This window comes from Trachurus trachurus (genome assembly GCF_905171665.1).
Source record: "Trachurus trachurus genome assembly, chromosome: 14".
NCBI classification, from domain to species: domain Eukaryota; kingdom Metazoa; phylum Chordata; class Actinopteri; order Carangiformes; family Carangidae; genus Trachurus; species Trachurus trachurus.
Window position 1 is genome coordinate 12,561,882 of NC_139903.1, and position 17,957 is coordinate 12,579,838.

The window sequence follows — 17,957 nt, forward strand, 5'->3', positions numbered from 1 at the left end:
GTTTTGAACTATTACTAAAACCTTGTAAAAGGTTTACACTCACTAAAAGATCAAATTTTCAATTAGTGATCTTTCTTCCATCAAGACAACATGGCATGCAATATTGTTTCCTTTTCAACTGTAGCTGCTGGTACTAAAGAAAAAAGAGAAACCTCAAGTGGTTTCTTAGGAGGAAAATTGATCTGAAAAGTCCTCCCTCTGCGCTAGGCTCCTATCATGCCTCTGTTGAGTGCATTTTCTCCTTGGTTGAGCGTAGCTTCTTTACTAGCGAGAAGGTCAACTGCAGAGTTTCCCAGTCTGACAGCGTCCCTCCCTGCAGTTGTGGGGAGTTCTATCAGGGTTAAAGTGAGGGAGGCCTGTTTCATTATCCTTGCATGACCCAATGTCAACACAGTGCATCAAGGATAACATATTCCTGCATGCTGGACGAATACTCGACATAGATGATGTAAATTATTCTGAAAGTGCAGAGATAAAAATGTCAACATGGCCAAGAGAATATGGATGTCATCTGAAGTTTACCATCAATAATTCACTTAACAAGGATATTATCTAAAAGCCTGTGTTATCATGAATAAAGCACTACTATATATCTGACAGGGTGTTGTTACAAGGATGTGTAGATTTTTAAGGTATCAATCAACTTTAGCATGCTTCGCCAGTGGAACTGTATTGGGCTGGTGATGAAAAGTGCCTCGTTTCCTTTTGAAGCTGAACAGTTAAATCCTGATTTTCTCCGACCAGAGAATCTCATTTCTCACAGTCTGGGTCCCGCCCAGCCAGTCTACCATGAGTCCCAGATTGGTTGATTACAACACTGATGACTGTCCTTTTGTAACTTTCTTACACATGATCTGTACAACGCCTGTCTCTTGGTTTTTGCTCTGCATTGTCATATGAGACTGGTTTGTGCCTTGCCCAACCATGTACAGTCAGTTGAATTTACCACAGGTGGACTCCAAATAAGAAACATCTCAAAGATGATCAAGATAAATCTAAGGTAGCCTACAGAGTCTAAATACTTTCTGAAAGCACTACATCATCTGTCTGTGACTGGATTTTTGCTGTAAGCTTGGTGTGGCTGTACTGCTTTCTTTGCTTTTACCATTAAGGCCTTTCAAATAAAATTAACCAGACAAATTACAAGTTAAAGTCTGAAAGTACTTTCTGCTCCACAGCAATAAAAAGTTAGATGGTGAACACTGAGAGCTTCCTTTTAGATTATTGCAGATGAATGGATTTTCTTACACAGTCAAATAAAGTTTTGGTGTATCCAAAAATAAATACTAATAACACAACTTATTTTGTTTCGTTTTGCCTTTGTGCTTTTGTTACATTATCTAACAAAGCCTTATTCCACCCACTCCTATACATTAATATAGGGTATGTGGGTATGTCTTTTATATCTCAGTTCTCTTCCTATTAGCTCACAGGCCATGGAAATGAAAAATGGAAGACCATGTCCGAAGATATCAATGTGTTTAATTTTTAATGGTTAACAGCAGTGTTTGTTAGCAGCCACTGTAATGGATCACTAAAGGCTGAGATATGACACTAAGCTGAATTAAAATGTTTAATGCAGAGAACAAACCTACAAACATGCCAAACAATTATCTCACAATAAAATCAAGATGGATCTTTGTTTTTATTAATTGCTTTTCCTATCCATGTTAATTATTGATTTTTTATTACCAGAATCGCAAACTATTGGATCCTTTAAGTTACAAAAGTTAAGAAAGTTTATAAAAGGATATAAAAAAGATTTCTACCATTACACAGAACTTAATGACAGACTAATGGCCTCTGAGGCCATCTGGTGGATCAAAATTGCATCAACCGTAAATAGGGGAGATCGGGGATGGTTGTAACAGCATGACTTTCACCAATAGGCCTAGATGATGTGATCAATATGATCATGTGTACCCACTCACTGCCTGACATTGCATGCGAATTTGCGTGGCTGTATGAAGAAGTGTGTAGGTTTTACAGCAAAAAAAAAAAACTTTTCTTTTTTTTTTTAGGTATAAAGAAACTAATCTTTTGGACAGGCATAGCTATTTGTAGTGGACAAATGAGGGTAGGCTACTCTGTGTCAAAATTTGAGAGCCCTACCATGAACACCTTGCAAGTTATAGGAGCTGAGACAAAAAGTGTTACAGTACAACCATCCCTGGTCTCCCATATTTGGCAACACTTATAAGTTCTCGTGGTGAGTTATTCTGAAAAGCGATTAGCTACTCTGAGAAGTCCTCGGATATAGAAATTCAAACTTTGATCATTTTGTGGAAGTTTTCTCAAAAAAACGAGTATACAGCGTTAGTCTTGGTAGCACGAACATTTGGTATTAGGCTGTTGTTATTGTTATAGCCTAATACAAATCTTAATAGGATTCCAGCTAGATGAATGCTGCTTTGAAAGTGTCATGATGAGGTTAATGTTTATGCATCTTTCATAATGATCTTTGGCAATTTGAATGATTTTTTACAAGACGAGTTGGGGCAGATTTTCTCTTCCAATCCACACACACACTTAATGCGACACACGCTAAGACTTTAGTCATAACTGCACGCGTAATGTGTGTTTGTAAACGAACGGCGGTCTTGTATCGTGTGAGCTTAAGCATTTTCACAACTACCCTCGACCACACATGATACCCTCCCAAAACATCTGATGCCCAACGTCTCCTCTTCCACAACACACGTGCAGTGCCTGTCTAAAGCCGCTTCCGACATCAGCTTTGTCCCACTGTAAACTGCACATGCACTACATGCCTGAAGCAGCACCACCTCTTCCGGGACCCGCCCCTCCAATAAATCAGCTAAGCCCACCCACAAACACCTTACATGTATCTGATTGGTCATCTGTGGATGAGCCCGTTCTAGATCTACATATAATAGATCGAGCACATTCACTGTACAACGAACTATCATAGGCAGTAGGCTAGATGAAAGATGAAACCTTCATGTGGCTATTACAATGGATGATGTTGCCAATCAAGCTTTGTTATATTTGACTGGACTGACTATCCTAATACTGATGGTTTTGTGTACCACTCAAACTAATCACAGCAACCAAACACTATAACAAAGGGCAAACAGTGTTATAGTATTTTTTTAAAATTCAGAATCACAACCATAACATAATATAGCACTAGAGATATAAAACTTTTAGAGTAGTTGATTAGATGATGACACTTAAGGAGCAATTTTGTTTAACATAATGTGTGTATGTTTATTTTGAATGATTTAACAAAAACTGACAGACAAGAAATAATAGTTTAAAAAGAACCAATACCATAACATAACATAATTTAATATGCAGCTAGCCTGTGGTGTAGCATCTATGGTGCATGTGCTAGCTCGTGTGTGTGGAGTCTTTTCTATCACTTCTGTTTCTATAGCGGAAGCTGAGGTCAGAGTTGAACGCCCGTGAGTAACCTGGCTGCGCATCGTCACATCACCCCACTCTCTGCTGTTGAAGCGTCCGATGGAGCAGTGTGACCTCATCATGATGTGATTTTTTCATCACCATCATCACTGAGATGCCCGAGAGACGCAATTAGCAAACTTATCGATCTCTTGGACTCAACTTTGTCAGGATTACTTGTCGGTTCATCTCCACCGGTGAGTTGCTGCTTGCTCGTCTAGATGATGATGATGTCCGTCTCAGATTAGGTTACCGGGAGTTGTTTATCATAAGATGCGTTCACAAGCTCCGGTACAGTAAACCAGTACAGTAGGCTACAAACAGTCAGCAGGGCTGCATTAGAGCTCACACTGCCTGGCTTCATAATTGTCTTAGCCACTGCTGGTAAGCTAGCTAACACCTACCGCGTCTCAGCTTATCTGCGGCTGCTGTTTGGAGAGCTAACTTTGAAATGACCGGCGGTAACGTTAGTTACGGTAGTTACGGTAGTTACGGTAGTTAGCTGCTGGAACTGGACGTTGGTTAGCATCGGTTACGTTAATTACGTCAGTGACCAGTATGGTTTACGTCAGAGGTTTCGGTTCATTAACAGGTTAAATGCGAGGTGTCGATGTCAGTTTGTGATGTTCCCTTGGCTCACGTTTGCGGCGTGTCTGGCAGCGGTGCTCGGCTTGTTTTTCTGGTCCCGCAAGCAGCTATCGATAGGTAAGGCGTGCCTGCACCTGAGAGTCGACTTTTCTTTCACATTTGCATTTGCACGGACAGGTGGGGTGGGGACAAACGTCGATGCAGCGACGTAATGTTAATGTAATGTAAAGGAACAGAGACGCAGGTTGGGTTAGGCACCGCGGCAGTTAGCTAGATAGTATAGATATGATCACATTTGCACAGGCTGATGTAAATTAACATTGTTAACGCTAACGAAAAGGTAAGGGAGGTACAGTACAAGTGCAGACGATGTTATTTTTTCAACTATTAGGCTAATGTTTTATATAGGCACGTGATCAGCTTTACATTGCATTGATTTAAAGTGTTTTGTTTGCATCCTTTTAGAATTACATGCATTTATGCTTTGTAGATTACAAGTCTTTAGATATATGTTTTTCTAATGCTATTTTGTTTCATGGGGTTGCAGTTATTTAGGGTTGAAACAATATGCTTCTGTTGTGGCTGTGTGGCTTATGCTAACAGTATGACAAAGCATTATGCACATTGCAATTTCAATTTAATTTTTTATTTTATTTATTTAGAAAAGAAGACGTGCATATTTATGGACATCTGAATGTAAATCTGCCAGATTGTAGCCCCAGGCTCATTTCCATCTGTTGTCCCCTAGCAGGTTGTTTGAATGAAGAAGAGGAGATATTCAGAAAGTAAAAACATAAGACAAACAATAAGACAGCAGAGAAGAATAAGACAATTAATTCATGATATAAACATTGAACCAATAGAACGTGCCCAGTGATAAAGTGTCAGTGCAGTGTGGGTAAGTTGAGGTAAGGACAGACCAGAGGATACAGGGTTCACAAAGTGCCAGAGTGGTTGGGATGGATTGCATGATATCACTGGTCTTCTTTGTGATATAAAACTGTTTGGCATGTTCAGTCCGGATTGCACCTCATTTTAAAAACCTGCACACAGTGTGCTAATGCTCCCAGACAGTCTGGGTGCTAGTGTTGCAATATCAGTTGCATTATCAAGATGCTTCAGTTTATGTAAACTACTTTTGCAATATGACAAACAGCATCACACGCCAACAAAGGGGGGGGGATCTCGTGTCACACTGTACCCTGCTGTTTGGACTCTGTGTCTCCTTTATAATCGTTGCCTTTCCTTGTTCTGTTCCTCATCAGTATTTGCAGCCTGTTCGTGTCGTCCAGCCATGGCACAACAGGACGGTGCTGCCAAGAAGAACCCTGCTGTAGCGGCGTTGCATTCCCACTTCCTGGTGGGATCAGTGTCGGAGGAGAACTCGGAGGATGAAATCCAGGGGAAGATGGACATACAGCTGGAAGAGAAGGAGACACGCTCTCTTTCACCATCCTCTGGTAGCTCAGACAGCACCTTTGAAATGGGATTCGACCATATTGACGGCCCTATTCACAATCTAAGGTTAGAATCCATCACCTTGAGTCTTTCATATTTTATTTACAATGTTTCCTCATGTTACTGCAAAAAATATTTTTATTATCTTGCCTGATTGTGATATTAGGGTTCCTATATGTGGATGCACATTTTTCCTGTAATAATTCGTCTTGGCATTCTGAAAAAGATGCTTAAAACATGTTGACAACTTGGGAAATATTATCTTAATGGTTTTATATTTCATTTCACTTTTGAAATAACATGTAGGCTAATTAACACATTGCCTTTTAGCAACTTATATTCACATTCTGTTGCTATGAAATATGGAAGTATGTAAGATACAAATAGGGTACACCTAGAGTACACTTTGTGAAGGGACTGTCCTGTGAAGAACGTGTATCGAATACCATGCATGTGAAAATGTGGTTTCACCAGCAGCGCGCTGCTTAAGGGATTCTTTGTGTCCTCAGACTGTGAGGGTTGGCCTGGAGAGTAGGCAGAGACTTTAGAGTGTTTGGTTTTTGGAAAAGTTGGAAAATGTTCACACACAGAAATTCCCATTCCGCCCCCAGTCGAAAAGGAGCCCTTCAGTAGTGACAGAGCAGCAGAGTCTCCTGTGCCAGCCACACGTCTTTCACTGGGATTTCTACTAGACCTCTCACAATACTGTCACTTTCACAGCTCTGTGTCTGTGAATTACATTTTCCTCAAAAGCCTTATGCAAGGTTTTGGTCTCAAGATTTGAGATTCAAATGAGGAAGTCATGCTGATGTAAATAACTGCCTACTGGAAAGTATCATTTTTCCATTTCTGTTGCTAATAGGTTTTCTTCTCTACGGTTTAATATTCAGGCAACCATGTGTACATAGGACAGGCAGATGCCTGCTGACTCACTCTTGTGGTTGTCAGGAAATTTTCATTTTATTTGCAATTTGCAATATCAGAATCACATAATATATAAAATGCATTCGGATCTCCTGGAGCAGTTCCTTCTCAGAAATTTTTTTGTTCTGTCAGGTTTCACAAGGACAGAAATGGTGAGAGAGTGGGGCTTAACGAAAAGAAGTGTGTGTGGTATGGCAATCTAGAAACTGGTAATACTGGTTGGAGATGTCAGTTTCCTCCACCCCCATAATTTCCTCTCTCACAGGGGAGAAATTGACAGTTTCACAGCTGGACTGAAATCAGAGTCTCCTTTCAGTCGGAGCTTCATTTGTGCCTCGTGCCGGTTACCCCTACACTACAGTGATGCAATAATGCAGTATCAGGCCACAGAGGCCAGCCAGCCAAACGAGCCCAGGCGCTGCCACACCCGCTAGCCAATAGTTACATTCCTCCCCCTGGTACTACCCACTCCCCTCCTATGCTTTTGGGTGGAGCTCGTTGCATAGAGCTGTGCAAGTTCTGTTGGAAGCACTTGCCCAAGCATGTAAACATGTTTGAGGACTTGTTGTGCACAATGTGATCTGTTCTTTTTTGAATTTATAGCTACAGTTGCAGATTGTATCTAGCCGACAAGCGAGGAAGTTAAAGGTCCCATGCTGTTATGCTGTTTTTCAGCCATTTCACATAGGTCTAAGTTGTCCAACCACATTGTATTCATATAGTATTGCCCCCAAATAAATCTGCGGCTCTAAATCTCAGCAGTAGTTTATGAGACTATCGTCATGTCTGAAAAGATGTATAAGGTACCGCGAGGTGGAGTTAGCTGCTCTTGATGTCAGGATCAGCAGCATTTCCAACTCGCCCGTATGGGTACAAGATCTCAAAAAAAGTGAAGCAATCAATTAAGGGAGTGGACAGACTTTTTTCACCTCCAGGCGTCAGAGCCACAGGAGCACATATAACCCCTACAAAACCAGTATAAAGTGGGTTTTGTATAATATGGGCCCTCTAAGATAAGACACAGTAGTCAGACTACCTGCTCGTGAGTCTCTTATCACTGAAGAGGAGATATCAGTGTTTTTATCTGTGGTTTATAAACTGTCTTAAAGAAGCTGTTACCAAATGATTACATTTATATGCCCTTAACCTTTGTAAGATGCTCAATATAAAGTGATGTTCAGTTATTTTCTCTTTATTAGCACAGCCACCAATCCTCCATTTTCCTTACATGCAGTTATTCAAGGCCATTGCACGGCGTCTTTGTATTTATTTAAACAGGCCGAGCATGTCGGGGCTGCACCTGGTGAAGCAAGGCAGAGATCGGCGGCGTATTGATCTGCAGAGGGACTTCACCGTGGCCTCTCCTGCTGAATTTGTCACCCGTTTTGGTGGTAACAAAGTCATCGAGAAGGTGAATATTTTTTATGTAGCTCTATCTTGAATACATGCTGGAAATGCTAATCATGAAACCAAACATGCCACATTCAGATATGTATCTACAACCACCAGTGAAGAATTCTGTATCAAATTGTGTTTGCTATGAACTGGGCTGCCCGTTTAAAGGCACTGTACATATAGACACATATGATGTGATAGTCTTGAGCACATAAAAACAAATCGTCCAGTTCAATGACGTGCCATGTCTACAACTAGTGAAAGTTAATTAGAAATAAAGCCACTTCTCGTGCTGCCACCACAATCAAAAGACACAGTGCTATGATAAGTTTGATGAAACGAGAAGCATATTCTGTTTATGTGTTTATAGTTTTTGATGAACATGGATAACTTGCTTATCTTATGTTATCTTGCTTCTCTAGGTGCTCATTGCCAACAATGGCATTGCAGCCGTCAAGTGCATGCGCTCTATCCGCCGCTGGGCCTACGAGATGTTTCGCAATGAAAGGGCAATCCGTTTTGTTGTCATGGTGACCCCAGAAGACCTGAAGGCCAATGCAGGTGAGCCTTAGCACAAACACCTGAGAAAGTTTGCTACAGTGCTAGACTTGACTGAGCTCTCAGCCCTTTGTCCAAGCTCCTCAACTTCATCATATAAATGTTTGAAAGGAACCATGTTAACTTTTTCACATTCACACTCTTTTATAGTGGTTTATACTTTGTGAAAGCTGTAAACTACCTGTTGGGAAAGTAGATTCATTCTTCAGATATTTTAACAACATTAACAAATGATGTGTCTGTCCTTCACAGAGTACATCAAGATGGCCGATCATTACGTACCGGTGCCAGGAGGGACTAACAACAACAACTACGCCAATGTTGAGCTCATTCTGGACATTGCCAAACGAATACCTGTTCAGGTACTGCTACATGACTAACATATCTATGATTTTGGAGCAATAATCAATAACTTCACTAATTAATGTTGCCATTCTGTTGTTGTTACAGGCTGTGTGGGCCGGGTGGGGTCACGCCTCAGAGAATCCCAAACTCCCAGAGCTGCTTCACAAGAACGGCATTGCCTTCATGGGTAAGAGACTCTTCTTTTTTTTTACCACTTTGTTGATCAGTTAGTTTACACACCTAGAACTGGTTTACTAATCCTATTCTTGTTTTATTGCCTCCTCCTCCCTCAGGGCCCCCAAGTCAGGCTATGTGGGCTTTAGGAGACAAGATCGCATCCTCTATTGTTGCTCAGACAGCTGGCATCCCAACCCTGCCATGGAGTGGAGCAGGTAGGGCACAGTTTTCTGTTCTGTCTATTTATTTTGAGATTTGATAACACAAATAATTTTTCTTTATTATACAAAAAATGTCAATCTCTTCTGGATCCCAGATAATTCCGACTTTGTTTTATTGTTATGCAGTTTTAGCATTATTGCACACTGTGGTATTTCAGGCAAGATTCATGTGAGAAAAGAATTTCAGAAAAGAAAATTCTGACCATCACACAGTGTCTTGGGAATGTCTGTATGCTGAATATGGGCACTGTTTTCCATTCTCAGGCCTCACGGTAGATTGGGCAGAGAACAAGAGGATAATCAGTGTTCCTCATGACGTGTACGAGCTGGGCTGCATCCAGGATGTAGAGGATGGCCTTAAAGTAAGCATGTCACCCAACTCATAGTTTGCAGTGTCAAATGAATGTTTCTCTATGCCTTTGTATATCCTGTGTTTACATATATATGTATATATTGAAAAGTTTTGTTTCTCCATTGCAGGCTGCTGAGAAGGTCGGCTACCCACTCATGGTGAAGGCCTCAGAGGGCGGTGGAGGAAAAGGCATTCGTAAAGTCAACTCAGCTGATGATTTGCCTAACCTTTTCAGACAGGCAAGTGGAGGCCCCAATAACAGATTGATAAAAAAAACCAATACATTGAATCAATGGAATCTATAAGAAAGGAAACAAAAATAACATTTAGAGAGAAGATTTCCAATAGGTTTTTGTGCATTTCCTGACTGTATGGATTTACTTCATCTTTGGCTCTCCAGGTCCAGGCAGAAGTTCCAGGATCGCCCATTTTTGTCATGCAGCTTGCCAAGCATGCTCGCCACTTGGAGGTCCAGATCTTAGCTGATCAGTACGGCAATGCCATTTCCCTCTTTGGTAGAGATTGTTCTGTGCAACGACGACACCAGAAGATCATAGAGGAGGCTCCTGCTACCATCGCCACCTCTGACGTGTTTGAGGACATGGAAAATGTAAAACCCATCTAGCAGAGCAATTATAGAAATAAGTAGTACAGGTCCATCTCTATAAATTGAAATATCATGAAAGAGTTTATTTATGTCAGTAATTCAATTCAAAAAGTAAAACAAATACATTATATAGATTCATTACACACAGAATAAAACATTTCATGTCTTTATTTATTTAGAGACCAAAAATTCAGGATCTCAAAAAATCAGAAAATAATAAAGTTAATTTTAAAAAGCATTTTTATTATGGAAATGTTGCCCTCCTGAAATGTATGTCCACCTATATTAACTCAATACTTGGTTGGGGCTATTTGACTTGACCCTCCTGGAAATGGACATTTCCATGATATTCTAATTTATTGAGATGCACCTGTAGTACTTCATAACGGAGATCTAAATTCAACAAATTCAGCCATGATATTAGAAGACCCTCTTTTCTCCCCCTCTCAGTGTGCAGTGAAGCTGGCTAAGATGGTGGGGTACGTCAGCGCTGGTACAGTAGAGTACCTCTACAGCCAGGACGGCAGCTTCTACTTCCTGGAGCTCAACCCTCGTCTGCAGGTGGAACACCCCTGCACTGAGATGGTGGCTGATGTCAACCTGCCTGCCGCCCAGCTGCAGGTCAGTCTACTGCTAACAATAGTGCACTCCTTCCATCACTTTCAATACAGGCGGTTTGCGACCAGCCAGGAGCAGACAAAGTTAGTATGCTTCACCGCCTTCAGCGCTCTAGCACTAGCCGGGGCCCCCTGTCTCCATGGGAACGACCGTAAAAGAAGGAGGCAGCGTGCAGATACAGTGTAGTAGGATCCAGTGGTTGTAGCGACAGTAGGTCACGTGGTGTGCTCTGCAGTGTTTAGGATTGTGTGTAAATAGGTCAGCGGCAGTCAAGCTGAAGGGCAGCGCTGCTGGGAAAGCTGTGTTGTGGAGCTGATTGGGCGCTGCTGTGGGAGTGCCACATTCTGGCACGGGACGCCGTGGTGTCTTTTTCCAGGCGATAATAGGGCAATCTGTCAGCAAGACGTTGTTTATTAGTTGTCTGGAGAACTGAGCTGACACAATATTGACAAGATTTAGATAAGGATGCCAGAGAAAATCTATGTGGTCCATTCCAAGCATATACATTCACAATCGATGTACAGTGTGTTTCTGTAATTAGTTTTTTAAGCCGGATCAGTGAGTTTTTGATCAATGTAAGATCCAGCACTTATGTCGTCCTAATACCCCCTGTCTTCTGTCAGATTGCTATGGGTATTCCTCTACACCGGATCAAAGACATCAGGATGCTTTATGGGGTCCAGCCATGGGGTGACTCACTCATTGACTTTGAGGGTCTGTCAACTGCCCCCTCCCCACGGGGCCATGTCATTGCAGCACGTATCACCAGTGAAAATCCCGATGAGGTATGCTTCAGTCCCTCCTGGTATACAAAACATTCACAGCTAAAGGTCACTCAAAGGCTCACTTCTGTTGTGGTTTTGTTACCTTTTATTTTGGCAATTTTTACATGTATTTAATTGGACTAACCTTAAAAATAGGTGGCTTTCAAATACATTTTTCCTTTCTTTTTTCAAGTTTTCCTTTGAGTTAAATTAACGGTTTTTGGTCGGCCTTATTGAAGAAGAAATGTGGTGTTCGTGTCTGATTGCAGGGTTTCAAGCCGAGCTCTGGAACAGTGCAAGAGCTGAATTTCCGCAGCAATAAAAATGTGTGGGGCTACTTCAGTGTCGCAGCAGCTGGAGGTCTGCACGAGTTCGCTGACTCCCAGTTTGGACACTGCTTCTCTTGGGGAGAGAATCGTGAAGAAGCCATCTCGTGAGTACATCCAAAAGCATCTCCACCGGTAAATCCACATTAACATGAGCATGAGTCCATTTCAGTTCAGTTCTACATGCAGCTTTATGTCTTTTTCTAGCAACATGGTGGTGGCTCTGAAAGAGCTGTCGATCAGAGGAGACTTCAGGACCACAGTGGAATACCTCATTAAGCTGCTGGAGACTGAAAGCTTTCAGCACAACAGCATCGACACAGGCTGGCTGGACAGGCTCATCTCAGAGAAGATGCAGGTACGTAGAGATGCTCTTGAATGAGTACGTTTGCAATATTATATAACGAGTGCTAAAATCACACTGCACTCGAGTTCAGAGTCAGGCAATAATAAAAACCTTGAGGTACATCCTACGTAGTTTGAATTCAAAAGTGTATGTTGTTTACAGGCGGAGCGTCCTGACACCATGCTGGGAATTGTGAGCGGGGCTCTTCATGTGGCAGATGTAAATCTAAGAAACAGTGTGTCCAATTTCCTGCACTCTCTGGAAAGGTAATAGATACGGCACGTCATAGCGTCAAGAATGGGAGAAAAACATATGAATTGTTTGAGTAGAAAATTCGAGACGTTGTCCTCTCTGTAACCAGGGGCCAGGTGCTACCAGCGCACACACTACTCAATACAGTGGATGTGGAGTTGATCTACGAAGGTACCAAGTACGTCCTGACCGTGACACGTCAGTCTCCTAACTCCTACGTGGTCATCATGAACCACTCCTCAGCTGAGGTCGACGTCCATCGGCTCAGTGACGGAGGTCTTCTGCTGTCCTACGATGGCAGCAGCTACACTACCTACATGAAGGAGGAGGTGGACAGGTAAGAGAAAATGAAGCCCAGTAATAAAATGATCATTTAATTTAGCTTACAGAATGAGAATGACTTAATAAAAACAAAGAAATGGCACAACCTTTGTGAGTTTGTAAAAAACGTCTAAAGTCTCTTGTTTTTCACATCAGGTATCGCATCACAATTGGAAACAAGACGTGTGTTTTTGAAAAGGAGAATGATCCGTCGTTACTGCGTTCTCCATCAGCGGGAAAAATCATTCAGTACACCGTGGAGGATGGAGGGCATGTGTTCTCCGGCCAGTGCTACGCTGAGATAGAGGTACAGTGTCCACTGCTTATACGCTTGCTGTCCACTCGAGCAAGTTTTTGTTTTCTTTCAATCGACTGTAAAGATGTAAACTCTTGATGGTTTTTGATTTCCAGGTGATGAAGATGGTAATGACCCTGACAGCTGCAGAATCTGGTTGTATCCACTATGTGAAGAGGACTGGAGCTGCACTGGAGCCAGGCTGTGTCATTGCCAAGCTGCAACTGGATGACCCAAGCAGAGTGCAACAGGTAACGTCACTTTATGTGGTGATATGATGGTATGGTACAGTGTGGATTGCATCAGTTTGAGATTTTCAGTATCTCTGCTACAAAGTCATAGCTGACGTGTACTGTTTACTTTGTTCATAAAATCAGTTCAGCAAGTGAGGACAACCTCTCTTACAAAAAGTAGCTCTCTATTTACTCCGAGCCTTGTGTATCTATTGTTTGCCTGTGTGCAAGTAACTTCATGAAGTCAAAACATCAATGAGCCAGGAAATTGAGGCTGCCAACAAAGATGAAGTCTCAGTAATCTGAAGGGAAAAGGTGTCTGTATAAGTATCTGAAACAAGCTAATGTCAGGAGGCAGGTTTAAGGTGTAGAAGGAGCCCACTTGTGGTGAACGTGTCAGAACTGCTTAGGTAACTACTCACAGAAGATGAAACATTTTGGATTTCTTTCATGTACAAATACAATTCAGTAGCTGCGTTTTTTTTCTCCACTTGAATGTAGAGGTAGTAGCTTGTCAGTATTCAGAGCATTTACAGTGCCTGTGTATAAAACAACAGTACAAGTGTAGCACTGTTGTAAAAAAAAAATGTATTACAAGAATTTACATTTGTCTTGTAGGCAGAGCTGCACACGGGGGCCTTGCCTACTATCCAGGCGGTAGCGCTGAGAGGGGAGAAGCTACACCGCGTCTTCCACAACACGCTCGATCACCTCGTTCACATCATGAACGGTTTCTGTCTTCCTGAGCCTTTCTTCAGTGGCAAGGTGGGAATTCATACACACCCAAGTACTCAATGACATCAACACTCCCCAAACTTTAAGTAATGTCTTACATATAGAATCCTACTAGGAGAGCAAGCTATCGGTACATGACTTTAATTCATCCAAATTCCAGCTTCTCAAAAAAAAAAACTGTTTTGTATAGGGCCATAAGTTCATGGAATCAACTTCCAGAAGACATTCACACTACACATTCACACAAGGAAAGAGCTGTTTTAAGAATTATCAAATTACTTTATTTGAATAATTGTCCTTTCTATTATTTTTATTGTTGTTATCTTCTTGCCTGTTGTTATTTGTATTCTTTCTATTTTAATCTTCACCGTATTATGTAACAATTTATATGATTATGGACCCCAGGAAGACTGGTTGCTGGTTGTCTCGACATCAGCTCATGGGTATATCCATGTAACGAATAAATAAATAAACAGTCCTCTCTGTGTCTTCTCCAGTTGAAAGAGTGGGTGGAGCGGCTGATGAAAACCATGCGCGACCCCTCTTTGCCGCTGCTGGAGCTACAAGACATCATGACTAGTGTGTCAGGCCGCATCCCCCCCGCTGTGGAGAAGGCCATCAAGAAGGAGATGGCTCAGTATGCCAGCAACATCACGTCTGTGCTCTGCCAGTTCCCCAGCCAGCAGGTGACCATACAACAGTGCACACGCTATGCTAACTATTCCCACACAAAAGCACCTTATCAGTAAAGCACCTGTCACGTAGCTTAATGTTCTTATGTATGTGCCAGGAATCATAATAGTAACCCAGGAGTGATTTAGCGCATTTCTGATGCTGCAACATTAACCCTCTATAAAACATGTGGAAAACAAGTGTAAATGTTTACCACTGCTAACTTTCTTTTGAAGTAAAATAGCTGTTACTTTGTCAGTGTTTCTCAATAGTACCCAGATGGATTGGGGTTTTCTAGTCTGTAGAGAAACACTGTGACCCTACATGACTTTTGGACAGTTTCTTGTGCAAACAAAGGATTTCAAAATAGTCATCCGAGGAACTGCATGTGTCAGTAAAAGGGTAACGTGCAAATGCTTTAACAACACTGTCTGTCTGTCTGCTTGTCTGTGAATGTGGGATGATTGATTGTGTAATGTTTAAACATCTGTAATGAGAAAAGACGTATTTACACTGCTTTAGATTTGGTATTACTTGTGTTGTGAGACATCCGATACTTATGAATGGGATATTCCTGCATAGCTTATCACAAGCAAACAGCTCGGTGCAATAATTAGTGTCACAGTGAAACGTTGCTGTCACACACCTAATGATATACAAGTAGTTTTTACAACCAATTTCACACCCAAATTAGAGCTCACGCTGTCTGTTGTTGATCCTGTGCACAGTGTGGATATATTGTGACCAAGCGAACTAATAACCAGTGCTACAGGGATTATAATGTATTTATGAGTCTCCACTGTTGTGGGGATTAAATGCTTATGTGGTTTATCTCCTTTGTTTCCAGATTGCAAACATCCTGGACAGCCATGCTGCTACTCTTAACAAGAAGTCAGAGAGAGAGGTCTTCTTTATGAACACACAAAGCATTGTTCAGCTGGTGCAGAAGTGAGTGTCATACTTGATCTCTCGACATGAAGCAATGTTTGACATAGTGGTCATGGATTGTGTCTTGTTAGTAAAAGTGACAGATTGCACAAGCACACGTTATATATTAGTTGTTTAGTCACAGTTCTCCTGTTCCTCAGACTTGTATTGTCAGTTCTGCTGTCTTCCTTGTGTCAGACCAGACTGTTTTTTCTCTGCTACAGGTATCGTAGTGGCATCCGAGGTCACATGAAAGCAGTGGTAATGGACCTGCTCAGACAGTACCTGAAAGTAGAGATCCAGTTTCAGAATGGTGAGGAACAGGAGCAACACACTGCTGTAAAGTTTCATTGTGGTGACATGTTTGAACACGCAGGGGTAAGCGTTGGTTTTAACCTCTGCTTGTGCTCCTGTGTTTATCAGAAGAGTTGCGTTTACTCATTCTCTCCTTTTGGTGGAGCTCTTTCACAGTAAAATAATCTGTGACCGCATCTTACAGCTGACATGTGCTGACTTCTCAACAGGACACTATGACAAATGTGTGTTTGCCCTGCGTGAGGAAAACAAAGGCGACATGGCCAATGTGCTCAACTACATCTTCTCCCATGCCCAAGTCACCAAGAAGAACCTGCTGGTTACAATGCTGATTGTAAGTCTCCTTTGTTACAGGGAATTAAAGTTCCGCTTGTTAAAGTAAACTGACCCGCTTGAACAATGTGTGTTTGTGTGTGTGTAATTTTGTGTATAACATGTTGAATAAAAGAAGCAGTCAGTTATTAGTTGCTTATTATGCTCTTGTAAATCCATTCCAATGTAATGAATGTAGTTTCTTGTGTTTATGGGAAAGAGGTGATTCATGCTGTAGATAGAACATTATTTCTAAGTGTTTAGATCATTCTGTTGAACTCAAGTTAAGTGTTTGGGATGTCAAATTAGTAATGTTGCAATCTCCTGTGTTTAGGACCAGCTCTGTGGCCGTGATCCCACACTGACAGATGAGCTGATGGCCATTTTGACTGAGCTGACCCAACTCAGCAAGACAACCAATGCCAAGGTGGCCCTGCGTGCTCGACAGGTCAGATATTTAGTCATAATTCTTACTGATAAATTGATTCAAAATTCCATTGAAACGGTTAAATAGTAGTAATTAAACTTTCATTTGGTTTGCTTTAGTAGTAATGACTGAAAAGTATACCACATGATAGAAATGCAGAGAGAATATGAACTTGAAAGCAGAAGAATATAATATAATAAACGCTTCCGATGTGTTAAAAGCTCTTCTTCAGGTTTAGGTTTAACATACTTCAGGGAGCATATATTATTGAATGTCTGCTTTTCTCCATCAGCCATGGTGAGAATTTCTCCACCAGATGTCGCTGTCCACTCTCCACTATGGCAGTGAGGAGACATTGATGTTTTTTAAGAGGAGGAAACAAACATTCACCAAAATTAAATGTATAGATCAGTCAGGCACCTAAAAAACTGTACAGGAAGAGACTGTCACAAAATGTAATGGATATAGTATAATGAAATACAGTTTGGAATATTGCACCTCAAGGTCCTTCTGCATTCATTCCCCGTACCTAGGTATTGATAGCTTCCCACCTTCCCTCCTATGAGCTACGACACAACCAGGTGGAGTCCATCTTCCTCTCTGCCATTGACATGTATGGACACCAATTCTGCATCGAGAATCTGCAGGTCAGTAATAGTAAAAGGACGTGACAAGAGGTTGTCAGAATAGTCAAACATTTTGAAAAGCAATGGCCAATTATCTTTCTTTTTTTCCCTAGAAACTGATCCTTTCGGAGACGTCCATCTTCGATGTTCTGCCCAACTTCTTCTACCACAGCAATCAGGTCGTCAGGATGGCAGCCCTAGAGGTGAGACTAATAATGACGGTCTACAAATAAAGTTAGTTTTACATCACTAGTGGTGATTAACAGTCATTTCACATCTCTGACTTTTATTTTCTGCGGCTTCCTCTCTAATAATTGCAGGTGTATGTGCGCAGGGCATACATTGCCTACGAGCTCAACAGCGTTCAGCATCGACAGCTTAAGGACAACACCTGCATAGTAGAGTTCCAGTTCATGCTCCCTACCTCACATCCCAACAGGTATCAAACATACACACACACACACAATGCCCGTTCGGCTCATGTGCTGTGCATCACCTTCCATGCTGCATCTACCCCCACCCCCAAAATGGCACTGTGGACCGGATTCAGTGTTTAATATGGAGAATTTGATGCTGGCACCACAATGAAGTTGGTAACAGTATGCAGGTGCATTTCAATAAATTAGAATATCACGGAAAAGTTTATTTAGTCTGTAATTCAATTCAAAAAGTGAAACCAATACATTATATAGATCCATTACACACAGGATGAAACAATGCAACAAGACCTTCTGAAA

At 41.6% G+C, this 17,957-nt stretch overlaps 1 protein-coding gene across 2 annotated transcripts in view; it reads left to right on the plus strand.

The window, feature by feature from the left end:
- Nucleotides 1–3,651: 3,651 nt before the first annotated feature.
- acaca (acetyl-CoA carboxylase alpha) overlaps nucleotides 3,652–17,957 on the plus strand; it is a 33,034-nt gene continuing 18,728 nt past the window's right edge. Inside the window, exons 1-27 of one of the 2 annotated variants that reach the window (XM_083987234.1) lie at nucleotides 3,652–4,131; nucleotides 5,280–5,538; nucleotides 7,675–7,807; nucleotides 8,214–8,352; nucleotides 8,602–8,711; nucleotides 8,800–8,881; nucleotides 8,988–9,086; nucleotides 9,357–9,454; nucleotides 9,573–9,683; nucleotides 9,845–10,054; nucleotides 10,502–10,672; nucleotides 11,293–11,454; nucleotides 11,703–11,866; nucleotides 11,967–12,117; nucleotides 12,268–12,371; nucleotides 12,467–12,694; nucleotides 12,835–12,985; nucleotides 13,090–13,224; nucleotides 13,825–13,971; nucleotides 14,439–14,627; nucleotides 15,461–15,561; nucleotides 15,765–15,853; nucleotides 16,065–16,189; nucleotides 16,502–16,615; nucleotides 17,128–17,241; nucleotides 17,334–17,423; nucleotides 17,541–17,659. In XM_083987234.1, coding sequence (XP_083843360.1) covers nucleotides 4,050–4,131; nucleotides 5,280–5,538; nucleotides 7,675–7,807; nucleotides 8,214–8,352; nucleotides 8,602–8,711; nucleotides 8,800–8,881; nucleotides 8,988–9,086; nucleotides 9,357–9,454; nucleotides 9,573–9,683; nucleotides 9,845–10,054; nucleotides 10,502–10,672; nucleotides 11,293–11,454; nucleotides 11,703–11,866; nucleotides 11,967–12,117; nucleotides 12,268–12,371; nucleotides 12,467–12,694; nucleotides 12,835–12,985; nucleotides 13,090–13,224; nucleotides 13,825–13,971; nucleotides 14,439–14,627; nucleotides 15,461–15,561; nucleotides 15,765–15,853; nucleotides 16,065–16,189; nucleotides 16,502–16,615; nucleotides 17,128–17,241; nucleotides 17,334–17,423; nucleotides 17,541–17,659 — 3,677 coding nt within the window. In that variant the 5' untranslated portion in view covers nucleotides 3,652–4,049. The remainder of the gene's footprint in view (nucleotides 4,132–5,279; nucleotides 5,539–7,674; nucleotides 7,808–8,213; nucleotides 8,353–8,601; nucleotides 8,712–8,799; nucleotides 8,882–8,987; nucleotides 9,087–9,356; nucleotides 9,455–9,572; nucleotides 9,684–9,844; nucleotides 10,055–10,501; nucleotides 10,673–11,292; nucleotides 11,455–11,702; nucleotides 11,867–11,966; nucleotides 12,118–12,267; nucleotides 12,372–12,466; nucleotides 12,695–12,834; nucleotides 12,986–13,089; nucleotides 13,225–13,824; nucleotides 13,972–14,438; nucleotides 14,628–15,460; nucleotides 15,562–15,764; nucleotides 15,854–16,064; nucleotides 16,190–16,501; nucleotides 16,616–17,127; nucleotides 17,242–17,333; nucleotides 17,424–17,540; nucleotides 17,660–17,957) is intronic. The other variant, XM_083987235.1, reaches the window with a different exon arrangement.